This window comes from Oncorhynchus keta, chromosome 11 (genome assembly GCF_023373465.1).
Source record: "Oncorhynchus keta strain PuntledgeMale-10-30-2019 chromosome 11, Oket_V2, whole genome shotgun sequence".
In the NCBI taxonomy this organism is placed as follows: domain Eukaryota; kingdom Metazoa; phylum Chordata; class Actinopteri; order Salmoniformes; family Salmonidae; genus Oncorhynchus; species Oncorhynchus keta.
Window position 1 is genome coordinate 52,308,290 of NC_068431.1, and position 23,567 is coordinate 52,331,856.

General features: G+C 43.2%; 3 protein-coding genes across 3 annotated transcripts; 1 reads left to right on the plus strand and 2 right to left on the minus strand.

Annotated features, from left to right (window-relative positions):
- Nucleotides 1-1,419: 1,419 nt before the first annotated feature.
- Nucleotides 1,420-4,596, minus strand: LOC127906237 (uncharacterized). Its single transcript, XM_052457540.1, has 6 exons — nt 4,205-4,596; nt 3,859-4,019; nt 3,434-3,535; nt 3,109-3,186; nt 1,672-1,779; nt 1,420-1,522 (listed from the first exon to the last, which is right to left on the minus strand). Exons 1-6 carry the CDS (start codon nt 4,322-4,324, stop codon nt 1,420-1,422), a joined length of 672 nt encoding a protein of 223 aa, XP_052313500.1. The 5' UTR covers nt 4,325-4,596.
- Nucleotides 4,597-4,881: 285 nt separating this feature from the next.
- Nucleotides 4,882-7,724, plus strand: rangrf (RAN guanine nucleotide release factor). The gene is made up of 6 exons (XM_035781265.2): nt 4,882-5,051; nt 5,530-5,619; nt 5,732-5,848; nt 6,233-6,395; nt 6,813-6,907; nt 7,311-7,724. The coding sequence occupies exons 1-6, from the start codon at nt 4,897-4,899 to the stop codon at nt 7,435-7,437; spliced, it is 747 nt and encodes a 248-aa protein (XP_035637158.2). The 5' UTR covers nt 4,882-4,896; the 3' UTR covers nt 7,438-7,724.
- A 1,410-nt stretch (nt 7,725-9,134) lies between these two features.
- Nucleotides 9,135-22,650, minus strand: slc25a35 (solute carrier family 25 member 35). Its single transcript, XM_035781267.2, has 5 exons — nt 21,965-22,650; nt 21,374-21,439; nt 21,058-21,210; nt 11,558-11,692; nt 9,135-11,226 (listed from the first exon to the last, which is right to left on the minus strand). Exons 1-5 carry the CDS (start codon nt 22,334-22,336, stop codon nt 11,056-11,058), a joined length of 897 nt encoding a protein of 298 aa, XP_035637160.1. The 5' UTR covers nt 22,337-22,650; the 3' UTR covers nt 9,135-11,055.
- Nucleotides 22,651-23,567: the final 917 nt, after the last annotated feature.

Here is a 23,567-nt window from a genome sequence, read left to right on the forward strand (position 1 = left end):
TCCATATAAGTTTGGGGAGTTCCTCCTCATTGTCTGTAGCTTCCCTGCCTGAACACGCATGACTAAACTAACCACAACAGGTGGTACTGTCTATTGACATGCATAGACGTGTGGATGCAGAAGCTGTCAGAAAAAAGCACTTCAAAAGTAAAGAGGTGATATCAAGAGATTGTATCTCTATTTCCAACACCTATTTAGTCACAAAATGACTGACTACACTAAGGTTAGGACTTGGCAGTGTCTCCACAGTACCCTCTGGTGTTAACAGAAGGGATGATCAACTTTCAAGGAAGTCTTTGGTGAAATTAAAATCCTGACTGGGATAGTAATGAAAAACGACAACAAGAGAATAACGTTTGAGGTGTGCATTTATTACAAGTCTATTGATGTGGTAACGCATTAGTACTGTACACCTTGACTCATACAGGTGGGGTGTAACATAAGCATGGTGATGGTGATGGCGCAGAGACAGTGGCCAAGACACAGACACCCACTCATCACTTATCCGAGGGAGTTGTCTTCTTCTTCGCCATATCTACTGAAGATAAAAGGAGAGCTTGTTATTCATTCAGATCCTCCTCTTAGTTCTTTCTAAGAAAGATCATAATCACTCATGATGACAGTTTGTGACTAACCATAACGTATGTGTGCAGTAGACTGCAGTGTAGATAATAGCAAGTCTCATATCATGTTCATTACAGTGTCATATCATGTGTGCAACTCGCCTGTCTGTGACCGCTTGCTCATTGGTGCTGCGTATCCCCCACCACTGGAGGTGCAGCTGCAATAGTTTAGCTTGGGGATGGTGTAATCCGTATTCTCCGTATCGTCATCCTCATCATCATCTTTGACTATGGATCTCCGAGCCAGGAGCACCTCTTTGTCTTCTCTGAAGTGGGCTTTCCTCAGCTGCTCAAAGCTGGGTCTCACTGTGAGAATGAATCAATCAAGCAATGCATGAATGAATGAATTCAACAAGGTGATTGTCAGGTGAAAAGGCAGCAGATGAGATCAAATAGAACCCCAATGCTCTTAGCTTTCAACGTCTACTCAATGCACAGGCAGGATGCATTTGGTGGTGATTATTCAATGCTGTGGAGTACTGTAATTGTGTACTTTTTTTATTTACTCACCGTAGAGATCTATGTCTGCACTCTCCTCTGTGGCCATAGCCTTTGCCTCTATTGCCTGCTTTGACGGGCCCATCATCCCGTGTTGTGAGGTGTCCTTAGGTTGATCTAATTGGTTTTGGTTTGGATTCTGATTTGAGGCTGATGAACTAAAGGCAAATGTAGTCAGTAAGAAACTGAAAGACATGCTGAATAAGAGTTTCCCGTAAAATCACACAATCCTCTTGGGCCTTATAGTACTGATAACGTCTAGATGTGTTTGTGTCTGAATATATTTGTCTGTGTGTTCTCACTTCTTCCCAGGCTTCAGAGGAGACCACGGAGGCTGGCTGTAAGAGGTGCTGGTAGTGCTGTGGCTGGGTCCTGCCTCATCCCTGAGGGACAGGGACTGCCTAAAGGAGAGGACAGAAGCACACAAGATAGGTCATTAGAGGGAGAGAGGGAGAGGGAGGGAGAGAGCGAGGGAAATGGACACAGAATGGTCTATGCCAATGATACCCTTTCACTTGCATTTGCACCTAGTAAATAGGCCAACAGTTACCATGCCACAGAGGCAGTGAACCCATCATCTGCCTTCATCCAGGGGTTGTCTGTGTAGGGAGGCTGAGTGGCCATAATACTCATCTCATTCCAGCTCTGGCTCTTCTTCCTGAGAAATAATATTAGGTCAGATTAGGAATAATAAACCAATCAACCATGTGGACATGATCGTTTTTTTGAAGTTTTAGACAAAGCCTGATGCTACTAGCGGTGGCATGGCATCTTAGGTGTTCTTCAATCAATGTAATTCCCCATTGCAATGAAGGGACACTTTGCCTGACTGTGTTTGACATACAGTACCAGTCAAAAGTTTGGACACAACTACTCATTCTAGGGTTTTTTGTTAATTTGTACTATTTTCTACATTGTAGAATAAAAGTGAAGACATCAAAACTATGAGATAACACACATGGAATCATGTCGTAACCAAAAAAGTGATATACAAATCAAAATATATTTTAGAATTTAGATTCTTCAAAGTAGCCACCCTTTGCCTTGATGACAGCTTTGCACACTCTTGGCATTGTCTCAATCCGCTTCACCTGGAATGCTTTTCTAACAGTCTTGAAGTAGTTCCCATATATGCTGAGCACTTGTTGGCTGATTTTCCTTCACTCTGTGTTCCAACTCTTCCCAAACCAGTTTGGGTGATTGTGGAGGCCAGGTCATCTGATGCAGCAATCCATCACTCTCCTTCTTGGTCAAATAGTCCTTACACAGCCTGGATGTGTGTTTTGGGTCATTATCTTGTTGAAAAACAAATAATAATCCCACTAAGCGCAAACCAGATGGGATGGCATATCGCTGCAGAATGCTGTGGTAGCCATGCTGGTTAAGTGTGCCTTCTAAATAAATCACTGACAGTGTTACCAGTAAAGCATCCCCACACCATCACACCTCCTCCATGCTTCACGGTGAGAGCCACACATGCGGAGATCATCCGTTCACCTACTCAACGTCTCACAAAGATGGAGTGGTTGTAAGCAAAAAATATCAAATTTCCACTGGTCCAATGTCCATTGCTGGTGTCTCTTGGCCCAAGCAAGTCTCTTCTTGGTGCCCTTTAGTAGTGGTTTCTTTGCAGCAATTCAACCACGAAGGCCTGATTCACACAGTCTCCTCTGAACAGTTGATGTTGAGATGTGTCTGTTACTTGAACTCTGTGAAACATTTATCTGGGCTGCAATCTGAGGTCAGTTAAGTCTAATGAACTTATCCTCTGCAGCAGAGGTAACTCTTTTTTGGTTACTACATGATTCCCTACGTGTTATTTCATAGTTTTGATGTCTTCACTATTATTCTACAATGTAGAAAATAGTGAAAGAAAAGAAAACCCATTGAATGAGAAGTTGTGTCCAAACTTCTGACTGGTACTGTACATCAAGACAGATACAGCATATCTGATGCATAACACGCAATGTTAATTCTGTCCTCTTACCTCTTACTCATACACAGACATATCTGTTCTCCTGATGTACTGGTGCCTGCACCTCCATCCAACATGGTGACACTACACCTGAGGAGGAGGAGGAGGAGGAGGAGGAGGAGGAGGAGGAGGAGGAGGAGGAGGAGGAGGAGGAGGAGGAGGAAGAGGGGGAGGAGTAGGAAGAAGAAAAGTGTCTATTGTCCACAGTGAAGTGAGATTTGTCTTTTTACTTCATTCACTGAAGATCATAGATCATTGAATTGTAGGTGCAATGGCAGTATGTCCACTATGGATATCAATTTCTCTATATACACCTCCATTATTCTGATCTACTCACAGATGAGGCCCAGGTTTGACATCCTTTCTCCCTGACACAGGCATCAGCCAGGAGTGACAGCTAGTGGCTAGGATGTTGCCCTCATCCCATCTCTGTCTCTTCCTGAAACATAGGCAAGGGCCATAGAGTTATAAAACCTAGATGGCGCACCTCCTCGTATCTTCTTGATTTTATATCTCAGAACAGGGGAGAGCAGAATATAATTAGGCCTACTAAGAATGGTGGAAATACAGTGCACAAGGTTCAATCAAACCTTTCAGGCATGAGACAGATGGTTAACAAAAGCTTGTTGATATTGAATGTAGTAAATGTAAGTAAACCAATGTGCAATGCACCCATCCTCCGTCACTGAGGGATAATACGGGAGGAGATCAAATAAGGGGGAAATAAATAAAAAAAGGACCTGCAAATAAAAAGGACCTCACCGAAATTTAGAACTGTTACAATCTTTCTGTGTTTCCATCACCCCAGAGCTGATGCTGGTCCTGAGGATGCCTTTGAGGGGCATGCTTGGGTCGGATAGTGATGCTGAGTTGGAACCAAGGCTGAGGTGACACTGCAGCTGGGTCAGGGGCACTGGGGAGGACTGAAACAGAATAGAATATATACTTTGTCTATTTTTTGTATTCTGCCCAACTCAACCGTCGCCGTCCCAGTCCCCGTCACCCCAAATTCACATGTATGTTGAGAGCCACATAGCCAGCCACAGAGCAGCACCCCTGGTTGTAGAGTAGTTTTAGGGGTTAAGGGCACAATGGCCGGAGATGGTACCTGGCAGTGCAGGGGGCAGTCGGGATTGTGAACTAAAAGCTCTGGTTCATCAAATGGATGAGAATTCTTCAGAATGCCTCTCAGGGGCATCAATGATGATCCAGAGCCAGAGTCTGTCATTGCATGTGACACCTATAGATGAGAGTCTGAGACTGAACTTCAGTGGGAAATTGTATTGTGTCAAAAATTAACATTTGAAATGGTTGCATTGATGACAAAGTCTGTTAGACTCTTCCATCAGTCAAAAGTGGTGTCCCTATGCCTCCCTATGATATCTACCTATGCTAAATGTAGATATAGACCATGTTGAGGTAGAAAAACATCTGACAAACATAATTAGAGTTTTTTTTTGCATAATCATCACTGTTGATTTCAGAAGATATTTGCAATTCACTTACCTCATTCGGTTGATGGCCACTTCCCTCCCGCGTTAAAATGGATAATTGATTGATTTGATCTCAACAAAAAGCTTGTTTATTGTCACAATGACTGAGCCATGAAATTCTGTAGTGACGAAATAGAAGGGTTGTGATGTAATAAAGAAAGTACGAGGAAATTGAAATTTTACTGCTTTTTTTATGTACTTTGTCTGCTGTAGTCTCCTTGGTTTTGGGTACCGTGATTTCTTCTCAAGAATACACTTGCAAAAGAAGAACATTTATATTTGAGACCATTTATGTGACGTTCGCTAGATGGCAGTACCTTTCTGGCCATTAAGTCGCGAGGACAGATTATTTTCTGGCTTTACGTGTCTGTTTTCAGTATTTACTTCCGCCAATAAAAATGGCAGCTTTGTAGCTCTTCGTGTTGTGTTTTTGTGTTGTCTTAAGTGCTTACAAAAACTCAGGTAGGTTGATACAAGTTTTGATTCATTGTAAAAATGAATACCAGTGGTGTATTCGAATGTATAATGGATATCTCAACGATTTAAGTTGTTGTGTATTGTGTATTGTAATGGAACTGAGAGTCATGATCACGTACTAACACAGCATACGGATATGTGCAAAACTGCTGCAGTAAGTGCATATTTTTTATTTGAAATATTTATTTATCGCAGATATGAAAGATAAGGAGCATATCAGCATATGTTTCAAAAACTGTTTCACAAGCAATAATTATTGACGTTTCTTAACGTTAAAACACAGCATCGGAATTGTAGTTCACAAGCAGGAAACCGTAAGCGAAGCTAACTGCTGAAAACGCTACAGATAAGGGTTTTCAAGAGCTAAATAAAAACGCTGATTATGTGCCATCCCTCATAAGTCCCTAATGAGCCCGCCCAATAAGTCTCTAATTTAGCGCCCTGTCCATTGTATTTCCCCTAGTTCCTCCAGAATGCAGAACGCTACAGTGGGTCGTCCTCTATTTGGAGGGGCCCTGTCAGCCACCATTCCGCACAGTGCCAAAGACATCAGGTGAGACTAAATATCATGAACACATTTCTATGGGCAACTCTGTCAGCTGCGGAGGGAAAGCTGAACTGTCTCAAGAGCACATTTACCCCCTCCCTCCCTTGTATATGAGCAGTGAGTTGAGGGAGATTCCAGACAACCAGGAGGTTTTTGCCCACGACCACAATGACCAGAGCATCATTGTGGAACTACTCGAGTTACAGAGCCATGTCCAGAATGGAGACGCTGCTAGGTATGCACCAAAATTGTGGTGTGAGTGCATTCCAAATGGGACCCTATTCTCTTTATAGTGGACACAACTTTTGAGACCAAGGTTCATAGGGCTCTGGTCAAAAGTAGTGCACTATATGTAGAAGAGGGCTATTTAGGAGGAATCCTGTGGGTTTTTGCAGTGATTGACTTGGGCAGGAGCTCACTGGAACTGAGTACTGGCACCTCACATTTTCTAGGTTTTGAGTTCCTGCACGTCTTTATAGATTTTAGCTCAAAAGTATTGTGGCGTTCCTCCACCTATATATGAACAGTACCAGCACATATTTCAGTCCAAGTCAAGCATTGCAATAGGACGTGCTCACTGCTCAGCCTCCCCATTCTTAAAGTAACCTTTGACCTTTAGGTACCACTTTGAGGATGTAGCAGGGAGCAACAAGGCATCGGCCAAAGGGACATCAGAGGTCAGGGCTGTGGTGGCCTTGCCCAAGTCAGACCTCTCCCTGGAGGAGTGCAGCTCTGCCTTTCTGCTCACTGGAACACAGTGTGTGGCCAAGTTCAATGAGGAAGTACGTCTGTCTGTTTCTTTCTTAGTTTTTAAAATGTATTTATTCTTAGTAAAATTGTAACCTTGTTTTTTGAAAGGGAAAGTAAAGTACACTGTGACCTCAGACTGACAATCTCACCTGCAGCCTCACGTGTCCATTCACAACCCTTTGCACAAACAGTAATGCCCATTCACCTTGGTAGTCATGTGTCCTATGCACAAGAGGATTTATAGCCTAGTCTTTTCAGGAAAGGCACAAGTGCTAGTCCTTTCCTTGTCACAGTCAGAAGGGTCATGTCAATTGCAGTTATATAGTCTGAAACCATGTGGAGGTTTATGGCATTCACCTCAACTTTTGGTTAACTGTATTTGAACTGTTCCAGCTCTGGTTCCTTTTTATTTAGATTTGTATCTTGTTTTGTTGCATTCCTTCCTCCAGGCCAAAAATACAGTGACCATTCACCTTGGCCTGTTCCGACTACCACAGTTCTCTACGGATGTTCTAGTGACCTTCAACGACCCCCTCAGCATAAGGTGAGGTTATACAGGGTGTTTGTCCCAAGTGGCACCGTATTCCCTATATAGTGCACTACTTTTGAACAGTGCCCATAGGGGACTCCTGTCTATCCCTGGTGTTTTGTGAAATAGAAGACTTTAAATATAATTTCACAAAATAATTTTTGTTGTTGTTGTCATATATGGATAAAGCATAGGTAGAGTATAATCTAGGCTAAAGGTACTATGGCAAAAGGTGTTATGTTATTTTATATTAATATAAATTAAACTGAAAACAGGGTATCAATGTTTTCATTATAACATTATAACTACTATTACAGATGCTATTACCATGGTATTACCACTTTTTCCTAAGCTGCCTGTTAAGCGCTACTCCTTTTCACTAACCTCTCCCGTCCCCCTCTCCTCTCTGCCCTCCCAGCCCTGGCAGCAGCAGTGCAGTGGGGATGGGAGGAGAGCAGCAGGAGGACACAGAGCCATGGACGCTACAGGACTTCCAGCGTTTACTGCAGTCTCTCAGACTACACGACCCAGGCGTGTTTGGGTAGAAGAGGGCTTCAGGTCCAGCCCACCACACCGCTTCAACAGACATTGCCATTACACTCATCTCCAATCTTTTTGTTCTCTCAGACGGACATAATGTAATAAATATACTGGTCACAGTAAAAACCACTCAAGATTGCACTTTGGTTTTGTTTGTCTTCTCATGGTATCATTTGTGTTTACTTAAATTGTATGAACTTAGCTTAAGCTGAACAAAAATATAAATGCAACATGTAAAGTGTTGGTCCCATGTTTCATGAGCTGAAATAAAAGATCCCAGAAATGTTCCATATGCACAATCTTATCTCTCAAATTTTGTGCACAAATTTGTTTACATCCCTGTTAGTGAGCATTTCTCCTTTGCCAAGATAATCCATCCACCTGACAGGTGTGGCATATCAAGAAGCTGATTAAACAGCATTAGCATTGCACAGGTGCACCTTGTGCTGGGGACAAAAGGCCTTTCTAAAATGTGCAGTTTTGTCACAACACTGCCACAGATTGTCTCTAGTTTTGAGGGAGTGTGCAATTGGCATGCTGATTGCAGGAATGTCCACCAGAGCAGTTGCCAGAGAATTGACTGTTAATTTCTCTACCATAAACTGCCTCCAATGTAGTTTTAGAGAATTTTGCAGTACATCCAACTGGCCTCACCATGCCAACCCAGGACCTCCACACCCAGTTTCTGCGGGATGGTCTGAGACGAGTCACCCGGACAGCTGATGAAACTGGGTTTGCACAACAGAATAATTTCTGCACAAACTCTGTTTGTGCATGTGTCGTCCTCGGCGTTGTAACTGATTTCATTGGGCTAATGCTCACCTTCGATGACCACTGGAGAGGTGTGCTCTCGACCGATGAATCCCGGTTTCAACTGTACCGGGCAGATGTCAGACCGCGTGTATAGAGTCATGTGGGCGAGCAGTTTGCTGATGTCAATGTTGTGAACAGGGTGCCCATGGTGGCAGTGGGGTTATGCTATGGGCAGGCATAAGCTACGTACAACGAACACAATTGCATTTTATCGATGGCAATTTGAATTCACAGAGATACCGTGACGAGATCCTGAGATCCATTGTCATGCCACTCCATCCACCTCCGTCACCTCATGTTTTAGCATGATAATGCACTGCCCCGTGCCACAAGGATCTGTACTCAATTCCTGGAAGCTGAAAATGTCAGTTCTTCCATTGCCTGCATACTCACCAAACATGTCACCCGTTGATGCTCTGGATCAATGTGTACGACAGCATGTTCCAGTTTCCACCAATATCCTGCAACTTCCACAGGCCACAATCAACAGCCTGATCAACTCTATGCAAAGGAGATGTGTCGCTCTGCATGGGGCAATCGGTGGTCACACACCAGATACTGACTGATTTTCTGATCCACGCCCCAACCTTTTCTATCTGTATTCCCAGTCATGTGAAATCCATAGATTAGGGCCTAATGAATTTATTTCAATTGACTGATTTCCTTATATGAACTGAAACTCGGTAAAATCTTATAAATTATTGCATGTTGCGTTAATATTTTTGTTCAATTTGAATCCGAAGTCTGAGCATTCACTACAAGCTCAAAATCAGTGAAGTTGCAACTTTTTCACTTTGCCATTTTTTTCACTTGTCATCTCCTTGGCAATGGAAAACAACCCATGTTTAAATGCTACCCTTGAAAATAAAATATTTCCATTTGACAGCAATTACAAGTATTATTATTTATTCATTTTTTTGGGGGGGGGGGCTGTTTTGCATCCTACAAAATGACATTACATGGCACTGCATATGTCTGTGTAACAAACCAATATCAGAATCACGTTAGTAAATAAATATCCTTCAGCGATTGGATCTACACAAGACAATTAATACATTCATTAGAGAGATCAAAATGCCTGTAATGGATGTACAGCAATTAAATAACCCAGCTGTGCAAGTAAGCAGACCCAATGTACAATATTAGTCAACCTTAGAATCAATAGAAGCAGTAAGCTATACATCCAGAGAGCAATTTTACAGTAAGGCAAGCGGTATGAACAAATCCCACTATACTTTATAAAAATAAACTCATGTCTAATTTCTGCGGTAAATTTATATTAAATGTGTGAAAACAACTGTTGAGATGGGTTTGTAAATCATTAAATCTACTCTGGAGGTCGATTTATTTCTATATTAATAATGTGCTGAGATTGTTCATGTACGTTTGAAGAAGTCTTGCCTAATCTGTAGATGTTCTAATTCTCTGTAAATTAAATTGTGTAGTAGAGGTTTCCTAGTACACAAGCTACATAAATTCACAGCAGTCAGTAACTTGGATGAGGTAAGGACGTTATCATTAGTACAAGTGGAGGAAGCTTGTGGTGAACATTCTGCAGAAGAATTGGGAATTATTCTGACTCAGAAACATCTTCCTATTCTTATTGGATGGATAAACTATTCTGCTGCATACCACAACGTGTCAGCCACCACAGCAGCCTATTGTTACCTCATTTTGTGCTTCCGAGATCAGAAACCAGTTTGAATTACATTCTTATTGGAGTGTAGAACCTTTGCTCTAGTTTAAAAAAAGTTTACACACAAAAGTAAACTCCTCCACTATTGACATAAATCTCAAGACCAAATGCATAAGCCTGGTCCCAGATCTGTTTACGCTGTATAGTCAATGGCCAAAGGAGTTGGCAAGACTGAACAAACAGATCTGGGATCAGGCTACAAACTCATTAAATGAGGGATCATTTAACCTGTGAACTGGCCTGTGGCTTAATGAGTTTTTATCTTTATACCTGACAGCGTCCATGTTCAGGGCCACCTACATTGCAGTCACGCACCACATCCCAACTCCTGGATGTCAGTAACCGCATTGAATTCTGATGCCTGGCACAAGATGGAGTGTTGGAACATAACTAGCGTAATTACAGTTAACGAAAATGCACGCTTCATCCAGTATAAACGCATGTATGGAATTTGTTATACCAGAGACAAATTTCACAAATTCTACATGACAACAGTAGCGTCATGTCTCAAGTGTAAAACTAACATGGACTTAATAATCCAGGCCTTCTGGGAGTGCTAGGTCCAAAAGTTATGGGCGGAGTTAGACAGTTGGCTGTCAGAGGTTTTACAATGTAAATTTGCTTTTAATCTGTCTATCTGCATATTTCAAGACGTGGCATATTAGGGTGTGGTGAGATACTCAAACAGGGTGGACCATACTTTTCTCGTCAATGATTTTGAAAAAACTTCTCCTCAAAAACTGGAAATCTAATTATCCTCCATCACTATGACAGTGGATGAATCAAATGTATTATGTAAATATTCAAAAGGTGTGGGCTACGGATAAAAATAGAACAGTGCAATTTGAGGCCATATGGCTGAATGCTACAAGCACTGGAATGTTCCAGGAGATGAAGGATGGATGGGGGGGGGGGAGTGTGGTTGAGACATACGTGATGCACATGGTTGCAGTGTGAACACGTGGGCCTGAGCAGGTGCAATGTAGATGACGTGGCAATCATTGGTTCATTTATGCAGCGCAACTGCTTTGTAGATGGCCTGGAACGCGACCATTCCCTTTCCTGATACTATCTGTGTTGCTGGCAGAGTAGAGCTTGTCCTGCCTGCCGGCTACTATCTGTGCTGCTGCCAGAGCTTCCTTAGTTCGTCCCAGAACAGTAGAGACAGGATGGTGTGTGGCCCCAGACGGAAGTAGGATGCACCCAGGCCTTTGTAGAGCCCTGTCACACCCTCCATCTTCAGTGTCTTCGAGAAGCAGTCCCCAAAACCTTTATAGAGCTCTCCCTGGAAATTAGAGTATATCCAGAGCCATGTTAGAGAGTAGTACAATTAGTAGTACAATTACATTAAGACAATTCATGTGGTAAACAGTGGGTCAACTTGGGTCCCTTTTACCAATACTCTAGACCTACAGGAATGTTAATCTTCATATTTTGCTCAACACACCCTTTCCCTCATGAGTTTTTTTTCCCAGAGCCACAGGGCAGCACAGTGACAGCATACATTTTTAGTATGTGATCACTGCGGGAATAGAACCCAGGACCTTGGTGTTGCTAGTGCCATGCTCTTACCAACTGAGTCACACAGGAAGGACCATGTAAAGTAAACCACTGACCTTGCCTGTATGATCCACAGGTTGGTTGTAGAGCCGTGTGCTGACCACGTCAAAGGGTGTCATGGCTGCCACCACCACCACACTGCTGATCATCCCTGCGCACAGAGCCACCAGCCAGCTGCCCTCTGGGAACACCTGCCAAGGGGAGAGAGAAAACAGTAACTTAGTGAGGTATGCTTAGAGCTGGTTTCCCGAAAAATAACTTATAGGACGTGTCCCAGACAGTGGAAAATCTATACTGTAAGTGCCTTTTAGTCCAGGACTAGGCTTTTATCAGTGTCTAAGGAACCATCTCTTAATGGTCTGACAGCCAGTGTCCAGCTGTTAACATAGCAGATCATTTGATATGTCTAAAATAATAAAAAATGAGATTGATGCAGTGTTCTTCTGTAACATTAAACTTCTGTTAACTACTTAGTTTAGATAGAGCTGAATAATGCCATAGGTAGTCATTTCTTCCCCACCAGAGTTATGTAAACACCATGTAACTTGTGAAATATTATGAATGGTGTCAAATGTCCTTTTCACCACATTTGTTGATAATGAAATGAGAAAATACTCTGGATACATTCAGTAACATGATAAAAAAGAATCCTGGAAATGTGGGGTGTGTGAAACTTGAGACAAAAGTACAAGTGTTTGAGTGAGAGGACTAACTAGTGTCTCCAGGTGACCACACATCTCTCCAAAGTGTGCACAGTACCTAAGTCATTTCTATGCACTTTTATGACTCAAAGAAGAGTAATTAACTATAAATTGCTTTTTTATGACCTGAGTTTTTTAAAATATGAAGTACACATTTGGACTCACAGCTGTTTGGCTTGCTTGTATGACATGTATTATAATCCTCAACGTCTCATCTTTCAAAATACATACAGTCCTCTTAATTTTCAGCATTTCGCTCACTCAGACAACAAAAAAGTTGCCTAATTAGTTGGAGAGATTGGGGCAACTTCTTGTTGCGTGCGGCACTCAAATTCAGGAGGGCTGTCATTCAAAACCCATAGAGTGCTGTGAAGGAGACCTGAGCTCTGACATTTGTAGTATGTTACTGTACAGCCACTGCGGTCCAATTTAGGCGCTTATCAGTGGGAAAATGTAATTTTCAACCTGAATACGGGAATGAGTGTAAAGGGTTAACAGAGTTTTTGGAAAACGTGGTCGCAAAAGAGATTTTATTGTAATTCTGTCACCAATCTTTGCATCTGCACAGTTCTTCCAGTAAATGTGTTTGACATGTGTACATTTTTCAACGCAGTCCTTATAGGGTTGTGAAGTGTTTTTGGTTTCCATTTAACCAGGTAGGCTAGTTGAGAACAAGTTCTCATTTGCAACTGCGACCTGGCCAAGATAAAGCATAGCAATCCGACAGTTACATGGACTAAACAAAACATAGTCATTAATACAGTAGAACAAAATAAAACAAGTCTATATACAGTTTAAATCAATGGTTTTTGTTTGGCATACATTTTAAAGTGAAAACTCAGTCAACGAGTAACTCCGTTATCGTGGAACTTCCCAAATACCTCGGTCCTCTATGATATAAAACACAACATGTGTTATAAATTGACTTTGATGTAGAGTTTGTACTGGCAACAAACTACCAACATTCATGGGGCATAGGCCTAATGATGGAATAGGCCGATAAAAGATATTGATCTATGCCTACTTCTCTCAGAAATTAGATTTAGCAGGTGTAACAGTGTTTCTTCCGTCCCTCTCCTCGAACCAGGGACACTGCACATATCAACATCCCATGACGCATCGATACCGATCGCGCCACAAAAGCCACGGCCCTTGCAGATCAAGTGAAACAACTACTTCAAGGTCTCAGAGCGAAAGATTTAACTCAATGTACAATATTTTAATAACAATACTGATTTAAATAATTGTTTATTTAGTGGCACCACAAATGTGAATTAATATTTACAAAACAATTTACCAAACAAAACACATAACAAAATTCTGCAGATGTCAGACCATAATAATACATTTACTTTGTATAGAGCTTTTCATTACAATATTTCTTTCATAAATGTACATACAATAAAAACAAATCATAGGTAAACTAACAATATTGTAGACTTGATGCTAAATACTGATTGTATTTTTGCTTTAGTGTGTGTGTGTCCATCAACCACTTAGTTATGTTTGCCATCTTTAACTTCACCCCAACTTCTCTTATCCCCAGAACACAGTAACTTAAGAACATGTGTTTTGACATTTTTGGGAAATGTTAGTGAAAATATTTTTTTAATATATATATATTTTTAAATACAGCCCTAGCAGGGCCCCAAGTCCCATGGGGGCATCCTCTAGGGCGTGGATTTTCTCCCCAGCAAAGGCCAGCGTGATTTCACTCACATGGTGAAATTAATTTCCACCGATGTTCAGTTGGGAGCGGTGAAACCTGTGTCAACAAAAGAAAGAAAAGATTAATACACATACAATTACCAAAAAACATTAAGAATGTTCAGCTGTGGTGTTATAAGCATGCACACATGTTTATGAAGAAAATAATTGGTGCATAGGCATACCTCGTCACAGACAAAGGCCACTCAGGTCCTCATTGAAGAAGAAGGGCCAGAGCTGTGGTCTCGAGTCCTAGTAAAGCAATGATCTTACTACATTTGCTCATTTTATTACAAAATACATATTTTTAATGTACTCTGTATTGACTACAGAGAAAGGTAAGGAACAAGAGCAAATACCTGTGTGCCTCTTCTGTATTGTCCTTCAGGGACTGCCAAAATAGCATGATGATGTCCTCACCCCTGCCTCACCTCTAACTCTGCTATCATTTTGCCACTAGCCTTACGGAGTTCTTTACATTTTCGTTTTGTCTATCCATTCCATGGATTTGATTCATTTTTGAGAATATCTGAAAAGATCATTTGCACACGTGTATGCTAATAGACTGCCATGTAGGTTAAATGTACACTTCAAATGCAGCTGTCCTACAACAAATCCTTACCTTCTTCTTGATCCCAATTGCATTGTGTCCATGTTCTGTTCTATAAGAATTTCAAAAGGAAGATAAAATGTGTCAGTTGAAGTCAGAAGTTTACATACACTTAGATTGGAGTCATTAAAAGTCATTTTTCAACTACTCCACAAATTTCTTGTTAAACTATAGTTTTGGCAAGTCAGTTATGACATCTACTTTGAGCATGACAAGTAATGTTTCCAACAATTGTTCACATACAGATTATTTCACTGTATCACAATTCCAGTGGGTCAGAAGTTTACATACACTAAGTTGACTGTGCCTTTAAACAGCTTGGAAAATGTCATGACTTTAGAAGCTTCTGATAGTCTAATTGACATAATTTGAGTCAATTGGAGATGTACCTGTGGATGCATTTCAAGGCCTACCTTCAAACTCAGTGCCTCTTTGCTTGACATCATGGGAGAAAAAAAAAATCTAAAGAAATCAGCCAAGACCTCAGAAGAAAAATTGAAGACCTCCACAAGTCTGGTTCATCCTTGGGAGCAATTTCCAAACGCCTGAATGTACCACGTTCATCTGTACAAACAATAGTACGCAAGTATAAAAACCATGGGACCACACAGCAGTCATACCGCTCAGGTAGGAGACGCGGTCTGTCTCCTAGAGATGAACGTACTTTCGTGAGAAAAGTGCAAATCAATCCCAGAACAACAGCAAAGTACCATGAATATGCTGGAGGAAACAGGTACAAAAGTATCTATATCCACAGTAAAACGAGTCCCTATATCGACATAACCTGAGAGGCCGCTCAGAAAGAAGAAGCCACTGCTCCAAAACTGCCATAAAAAAGCCAGACTACCGTTTGCAACTGCACATGGGAACAAAGATCATAAGTTTGAGAAATGTCCTCTGGTCTGATTAAACAAAAATAGAACCATTTGGCCATAATGACCATCGTTATGTTTGGAGGAAAAAGGGGGAAGCTTGTAAGCCGAAGAACACCATCCCAACCATGAAGCACAGGGGTGGCAGCATCATGTTGTTGGGGTGCTTTGCTGCAGGAGGTACTGATGCACTTCACAAAATAGATGGCATTATGAGGGTGGAAAATTATGTTGATATATTGAAGCAACATCTCAAGGCATCAGTTAAAGCTTGGTCACAAATGGGTCTTCCAAATGGACAATGACCCCAAACATACTTCCAAAGTTGTTCCAAAATGGCTTAAGGACAGCAAAAATCAAGGTATTGGAGTGCCCATCACAAAGCCCTGAACTCGATCCTATAGAAATGTTGTGTGCTGAAAAATTGTGTACGAGCAAGGAGGCCTACAAACGTGACTCAGTTACACCTGCTCTGTCAAGAGGAATGGGCCAAAATACAACCAACTTATTGTGGGAAGCTTGTGGGAGGCTACTCGAAACATTTGACCGAAGTTTAAATTGTTTAAGGCAATACTATCACATACTAATTGAGTGCATGTAAACTTCTGACCCACTGGGAATGTGATGAAAGAAATAAAAGCTGAAAGAAATAAAAGCTGAAATAAATCACTATTATTCTGACATTTCACATTCTTAAAATAAGTGGTGATCCTAACTGACCTAAAACAGGGAATTTACACTAGTATTAAATATCAGGAATAGTGAAAAACTGAGTTTAAATGTATTTGGCCAAGGTGTATGTAAACGTCCAACTGTGTGTGTGTGTATGTATATATATATTGTGGCAAACCTCTTCAAGGTTAGGAGCGTTTGTCACAAACTAAGTGGTAAACTGTCACCAAATCACCCAAGAATGAGAGTTTTCGAACAGGACAGTGTGTTTGTTTCTCCGTCCTGGTCCACCCAGGCCGTAGGCGAGGTCAAGGACAGCAGGGTTCGGTACACCAATTGGGTTCTCGGTAGGTCCAGGTCCAAACGCCAACAGGTAAGTCCAAAACAATCCAACTCATACACGGTAAATCCAGCCAATCTCTATAGTCTCTTTCTCTATTGTTCATAGCTCCTTCCAGCACTCTCTCTTCCTCTTCCTGGTTTTTCTTGACCCTTTATCTGTGAGTCAGATCCACCTTCTGAGGGTTCCCCTTGCTTCTGGGACTTGTAGTTTTGGCGGTCGGCCATTTTGTTCTCTCCTCTCTGCACAGACCATACAAACGCTCCACACCGCGTGGCCGCGGCCACCCTAATCTGGTGGTCCCAGCGCGCACGACCCACGTGGAGTTCCAGGTCTCCGGTAGCCTCTGGAACTGCCGATCTGCGGCCAACAAGGCAGAGTTCATCTCAGCCTATGCCTCCCTCCAGTCCCTCGACTTCTTGGCACTGACGGAAACATGGATCACCACAGATAACACTGCTACTCCTACTGCTCTCTCTTCGTCCGCCCACGTGTTCTCGCACACCCCGAGAGCTTCTGGTCAGCGGGGTGGTGGCACCGGGATCCTCATCTCTCCCAAGTGGTCATTCTCTCTTTCTCATCTGTCTATCGCCTCCTTTGAATTTCATGCTGTCACAGTTACCAGCCCTTTCAAGCTTAACATCCTTATCATTTATCGCCCTCTAGGTCCCCTCGGAGAGTTCATCAATGAGCTTGATGCCTTGATAAGCTCCTTTCCTGAGGACGGCTCACCTCTCACAGTTCTGGGCGACTTTAACCTCCCCACGGCTACCTTTGACTCATTCCTCTCTGCCTCCTCCTTTCCACTCCTCTCCTCTTTTGACCTCACCCCCCTACTCACAAGGCAGGCAATACGCTCGACCTCATCTTTACTAGATGCTGTTCTTCCACTAACCTCATTGCAACTCCCCTCCAAGTCTCCGACCACTACCTTGTATCCTTTTCCCTCTCATCCAACACTTCCCACACTGCCCCTACTCGGATGGTATCGCGCCGTCCCAACCTTCGCTCTCTCTCCCCCGCTACTCTCTCCTCTTCCATCCTATCATCTCTTCCCTCTGCTCAAACCTTCTCCAACCTATCTCCTGATTCTGCCTCCTCAACCCTCCTCTCCTCCCTTTCTGCATCCTTTGACTCTCTATGTCCCCTATCCTCCAGGCCGGCTCGGTCCTCCCCTCCTGCTCCGTGGCTCGACGACTCATTGCGAGCTCACAGAACAGGGCTCCGGGCAGCCGAGCGGAAATGGAGGAAAACTCGCCTCCCTGCGGACCTGGCATCCTTTCACTCCCTCCTCTCTACATTTTCCTCCTCTGTCTCTGCTGCTAAAGCCACTTTCTACCACTCTAAATTCCAAGCATCTGCCTCTAACCCTAGGAAGCTCTTTGCCACCTTCTCCTCCCTCCTGAATCCTTCTCCCCCTCCCCCCCTCCTCCCTCTCTGCAGATGACTTCGTCAACCATTTTGAAAAGAAGGTCGACGACATCCGATCCTCGTTTGCTAAGTCAAACGACACCGCTGGTTCTGCTCACACTGCCCTACCCTGTGCTCTGACCTCTTTCTCCCCTCTCTCTCCAGATGAAATCTCGCGTCTTGTGACGGCCGGCCGCCCAACAACCTGCCCGCTTGACCCTATCCCCTCCTCTCTTCTCCAGACCATTTCCGGAGACCTTCTCCCTTACCTCACCTCGCTCATCAACTCATCCCTGACCGCTGGCTACGTCCCTTCCGTCTTCAAGAGAGCGAGAGTTGCACCCCTTCTGAAAAAAACTACACTCGATCCCTCTGATGTCAACAACTACAGACCAGTATCCCTTCTTTCTTTTCTCTCCAAAACTCTTGAACGTGCCGTCCTTGGCCAGCTCTCCCGCTATCCCTCTCAGAATGACCTTCTTGATCCAAATCAGTCAGGTTTCAAGACTAGTCATTCAACTGAGACTGCTCTTCTCTGTATCACGGAGGCGCTCCGCACTGCTAAAGCTAACTCTCTCTCCTCTGCTCTCATCCTTCTAGACCTATCGGCTGCCTTCGATACTGTGAACCATCAGATCCTCCTCTCCACCCTCTCCGAGTTGGGCATCTCCGGCGCGGCCCACGCTTGGATTGCGTCCTACCTGACAGGTCGCTCCTACCAGGTGGCGTGGCGAGAATCTGTCTCCTCACCACGCTCTCACCACTGGTGTCCCCAGGGCTCTGTTCTAGGCCCTCTCCTATTCTCGCTATACACCAAGTCACTTGGCTCTGTCATAACCTCACATGGTCTCTCCTATCATTGCTATGCAGACGACACACAATTAATCTTCTCCTTTCCCCTTCTGATGACCAGGTGGCGAATCGCATCTCTGCATGTCTGGCAGACATATCAGTGTGGATGACGGATCACCACCTCAAGCTGAACCTCGGCAAGACGGAGCTGCTCTTCCTCCCGGGAAGGACTGCCCGTTCCATGATCTCGCCATCACGGTTGACAACTCCATTGTGTCCTCCTCCCAGAGCGCTAAGAACCTTGGCGTGATCCTGGACAACACCCTGTCGTTCTCAACTAACATCAAGGCGGTGGCCCGTTCCTGTAGGTTCATGCTCTACAACATCCGCAGAGTACGACCCTGCCTCACACAGGAAGCGGCACAGGTCCTAATCCAGGCACTTGTCATCTCCCGTCTGGATTACTGCAACTCGCTGTTGGCTGGGCTCCCTGCCTGTGCCATTAAACCCCTACAACTCATCCAGAATGCCGCAGCCCGTCTGGTGTTCAACCTTCCCAAGTTCTCTCACGTCACCCCGCTCCTCCGCTCTCTCCACTGGCTTCCAGTTGAAGCTCGCATCCGCTACAAGACCATGGTGCTTGCCTACGGAGCTGTGAGGGGAACGGCACCTCAGTACCTCCAGGCTCTGATCAGGCCCTACACCCAAACAAGGGCACTGCGTTCATCCACCTCTGGCCTGCTCGCCTCCCTACCACTGAGGAAGTACAGTTCCCGCTCAGCCCAGTCAAAACTGTTCGCTGCTCTGGCCCCCCAATGGTGGAACAAACCCCCTCACGACGCCAGGACAGCGGAGTCAATCACCACCTTCCGGAGACACCTGAAACCCCACCTCTTTAAGGAATACCTAGGATAGGATAAAGTAATCCTTCTCACCCCCCTTAAAAGATTTAGATGCACTATTGTAAAGTGGCTGTTCCACTGGATGTCATAAGGTGAATGCACCAATTAGTAAGTCGCTCTGGATAAGAGCGTCTGCTAAATGACTTAAATGTAAATGTAATGTAAATGACAGGGGTGGCTATTTTAGTGATCGGGCAGAGCCCGTTTATTAGTTCTGCTCTCACATATCTGCCACTTATCACTCGACCCCCTTCTTTGCCACAATATATATATATTAAATTAATATTGAAAGAAATGTCATTGACAAACTTGAATGCAAAATAGAAGAACATATTGGAGAAAGCACTAGCCATACAGTAAAAAAAAAACTGCCATTCAGGCCTAATATCAAATTTCAAGCTATCTTTGTACACAAATGGTTCAATATTTTATCAGGCTGACTTGAAAGATTATACTCAACATTATGCTGCGTGACAATACTGTGCTTGGATTCTGAAGGGCATACATTCATACAAAAGAGCTAGTCTCGTCACTGTATTAATACCATTTTGCATTTGAATCCAATCTGTAGCTACCATCTAAGCTATTAATTTCCCTCCACAAGGGGGCATACATGTAACATTTCCAAACGGGATCGTATTGTACAACGTAATGCTATGTCCCCTTATGAGTTCATAATAGTATTGCATACTGTAGAAGTCTATATAAAGAGGAAGCCCTCCATTGTCCGATTCAGTTCATTGTAACATCTCGGCTGGACAGGTCACCGTCCTTAGTAGGCTAGCTAAAACAAAATGCTACTAAATAAAAGTGTTGGCTAGCTAGCTAACGTCAACAAAGGTAACATTAACTAGTTCATGCTCACATGAGAACTGCTCTAGATTGGAAACTTACGTTAATAATGAGTGTAAAGCCATGTTATCTTTATGGAAACGATATACAAAATGGGACAGAATATAGTTCAGGAAATAATACAAACCTAGTCCTGCCCAGTAAGGACATAGCTAACGGTACAGTAGCTCATACAACACCAACTGTCAAACCCAACTTTCTAATATTTAAGTTAATTTTACTGTACTATAGCTAACTAGCGTGACAGCTATAGAAACATTAAGGAAGCTATTCACAGAAGACCATAATGGTCTTCGTCATTCATTGGTATTTTATATAAATTATTTTGATACATATTCAGAGACAAACATCAACCCAGCTTACCTTTTTAAACTGTTGTCGCATTCAAACTTGGCGTGAATGTTTTCAGTTGCGAAGTTCCCTCGAAGAACTCCAGCAACAATGGGGGTTCCTCGATGAACCCACCTCCTAAGAAGTTCTTCAAATAACCTTTTGGGGGATGTTTTTCATTGCCAAGAACCTTAAGGTTCTTCGAGGATCTTAGAAGGACTCCAGTTGAACCCCTAATTTTTAGAGTGTACTACCACACAAATCTTGGCATCACAGGACAAAATCTTGCCTGCTCGCTGGACAGCTACTCAATTTAGGATATGTTAACAGTCTGTCCCAGGAGAATTATCTTAACAACCCGTCCTAACCTGTAGGTCGACGACAAGCTCCTTGGAGGCAGCGAAGGAGTAGAGTTGAGCAGCTGACCCCACACTGACCCTGGGTACAGCTGCACTGGAGCCCCTCCACAGGCCTAGGATACCATGCTGCTTGTGGATCGCTGCCAGAGCATGGACCATCCCCTGAGAGAGAGGGAAGGATGGAAGGGTAGAAGGGGTGAGATGTGGAAGGACAGATGGAGGAGTAAGATGTAGAAATGGGTGGAAGGGGTGAGTACAGTAGTTACAATGTATATGAACATTTGACAAACATGATTTATTTGATTGATGGACGACTAGACTTTACCTGATGTTGATACTGATGTCCAACAGCTATAGAGGAAGTGGCCTGACTCTGAATGTGAGTCTTCACCTGAGTGATGGAAAGAACAGGAATGTTAAGCCTTCACTCATCTCACCAACTGTCCTCAAGTCTAGAGCAGTGGTTGCAGGTGGTACACGATTTTAAATCATTTTTACTAATATTTTACTCTTTTTTTTTTAAACAGATGGGAGTATTAATGGTATTTTAAGCTATTTTACATTACTAAAACATGCAAAGTGTATAATAATAATAATATAAAAACAATAGTATTTTAATCTGTTACATAAAATTTACCAAATTAGACCAGCAAGCTAAAAGATTCGCGACTCTGCGAATGGTGGTCCTCAAGAATTTTTGACGGGGATTTGGTGGAACCCGGAAGGGAAACGGTTGGGAACCGCTGGTCTGGAGGCTACACCACTGACAAAGTCATGCTGATGTTGGGGATGTTTTCAGCATTAAAAACTACAGGGCTGACATTAAAATGCACCTGTATACGGAACGGTCACTCACTAGCCATAAATGTAAACACACAAATGATCATCCATGATGCTGGGCATGCGCAATACTCACCAAGTAGATGGGACTTCCCATCACTGCTCCCACTACTCCAGCGGCAGCCCCTGCTACTGTGGTTTTAGCAGCACTAACCCTCCCATCCGTGTGGATGTATCCAGATGACTCAATGATTGAATACGACCCAAGCCGAACTCCATTCATGAAAAACTGATAGACAAGTCCCGGTATCAACCCTTTCTGTAAACCAGCTAGTCCATCTACTTTGCCGATAGTGTAAAAAGCGTGGAAAACGTTGCGGTAGTAAATCTGGTAGGTCCCTCGGTTTTTGAGCTCTCCTTGTAATTGCATTCGAGTTTTGACAACCTCCAGTGGGTTAGTGAACAGGCAAGCTCCGCAGGCAGCTGCCCCGCTCAATATAAAATCCATTGCTAAATGGGCTCGACCTTAGCTAAATTAAATTCGGTATATGAAAGATATGTAGAATTCCAAATCGCCGGTTCTAAGCAAAATCTGTCAAAATCCCAAGGTCACAGACTACTGCGGGACGATAATAAATAGTCGGTCGCACCCTAAAAATAGTTTGTATGTTCCATTGTGGTTATTACTACTCAGTATGCCTTCCTCCCGTCTGTCCTTTAAACTGTGTCCTTGCCATGTTCATCAGCTGTTTGTCAGCTAATCAGGACCAGCGCGCACATATCACGTGTGCAATGTGCTGATGAATTCATCCAAAGCCTTGGCTTGTCTTCTTGGCCAATGAAAACGCCGAGTTAAGCACATCCTTCTTCCGGCTTCTTTTGATTGGACGATCAGAGCACAATGTAGAGGACCGTTGGCCAACCTGGAATCAGGGGTAGACGTAACATAGGGCGGATTTGATTATACTGATCTGCAAGACACAGATCCATCACCGGTGATATGAACGGGCAAAAGCAGTGAGCGCCCTTCCACATCGAACAGTAATCTGTGCCTCTCCGTCATGTCGACAGACAGCATGGTGTATCAGCAAGAAACATACAACATCTCTTTTCCATAAAATGTTTGAGTTTTTAAACTAGGTTTCATTTGGGAAGGCAGATAAAGGCATGTTTAGAGCACAGATTTCTACTCACCTACTCCACCTACATAATTAAGACGATTTTGCCGCGGGCTTTGAACAGGGCACCTGGCTCACGCCTGGGAGGCAGTCCGATTCCAAAACTAATACAATCCACTTTTACTGGGTGCAAAACACGCCTACCTGGGGCCCTGGCCAGATGAGTTGAATCCCTCACTGTAAACGTAAATCGTATGGTATGTATTAATTTGTTGATGTCCATCATCCATTTTGATATATTACAGATTACTATAGGTAAACAAAAACAAAGGGATGCAAGCACTGCTGAGGTACACAATAGTAGATTTTGCCAGACAGGAAAAAGGGGTAAATTGGTCATCAAAAGGAAAGGAGGACCGAGGCACTTTTTAATATAATTAATTAAAATGCCTTCATTTTTGTGACAATGTTCAATGGAAAAAAGGGTTAAAAACTCCGTTTCGGCTGCATGGCCTTCATCAGGGAGTACAAAGATATAATAGATGTCCTCTTTTGAAAAGCTTTTTCCAATAAACCCTGATTTGAAGAGGGAGTGGTTACATAATTCATTGGACAACATCT

Bases quoted from the DNA above. Each gene is read 5' to 3' on its own strand.
- LOC127906237 (XM_052457540.1), bottom strand. From the start codon at position 4,324: ATGACAGACTCTGGCTCTGGATCATCATTGATGCCCCTGAGAGGCATT. The intron at 1,780-3,108 runs GTAAGAGGACAG...ATTATTTCTCAG, and splicing joins TGTCTGTGTATGAGTAAGAG to GAAGAAGAGCCAGAGCTGGA. The intron at 1,523-1,671 runs GTAACTGTTGGC...CCTCTCCTTTAG, and splicing joins TTCACTGCCTCTGTGGCATG to GCAGTCCCTGTCCCTCAGGG.
- slc25a35 (XM_035781267.2), bottom strand. From the start codon at position 22,336: ATGGATTTTATATTGAGCGGGGCAGCTGCCTGCGGAGCTTGCCTGTTC. The intron at 21,440-21,964 runs GTGAGTATTGCG...TCCATCACTCAG, and splicing joins TGGGAAGTCCCATCTACTTG to GTGAAGACTCACATTCAGAG. The intron at 21,211-21,373 runs GTAAAGTCTAGT...CCTCTCTCTCAG, and splicing joins GACATCAGTATCAACATCAG to GGGATGGTCCATGCTCTGGC.
- rangrf (XM_035781265.2), top strand. From the start codon at position 4,897: ATGGCAGTACCTTTCTGGCCATTAAGTCGCGAGGACAGATTATTTTCT. The intron at 5,620-5,731 runs GTGAGACTAAAT...GTATATGAGCAG, and splicing joins CACAGTGCCAAAGACATCAG to TGAGTTGAGGGAGATTCCAG. The intron at 6,908-7,310 runs GTGAGGTTATAC...CTGCCCTCCCAG, and splicing joins AACGACCCCCTCAGCATAAG to CCCTGGCAGCAGCAGTGCAG.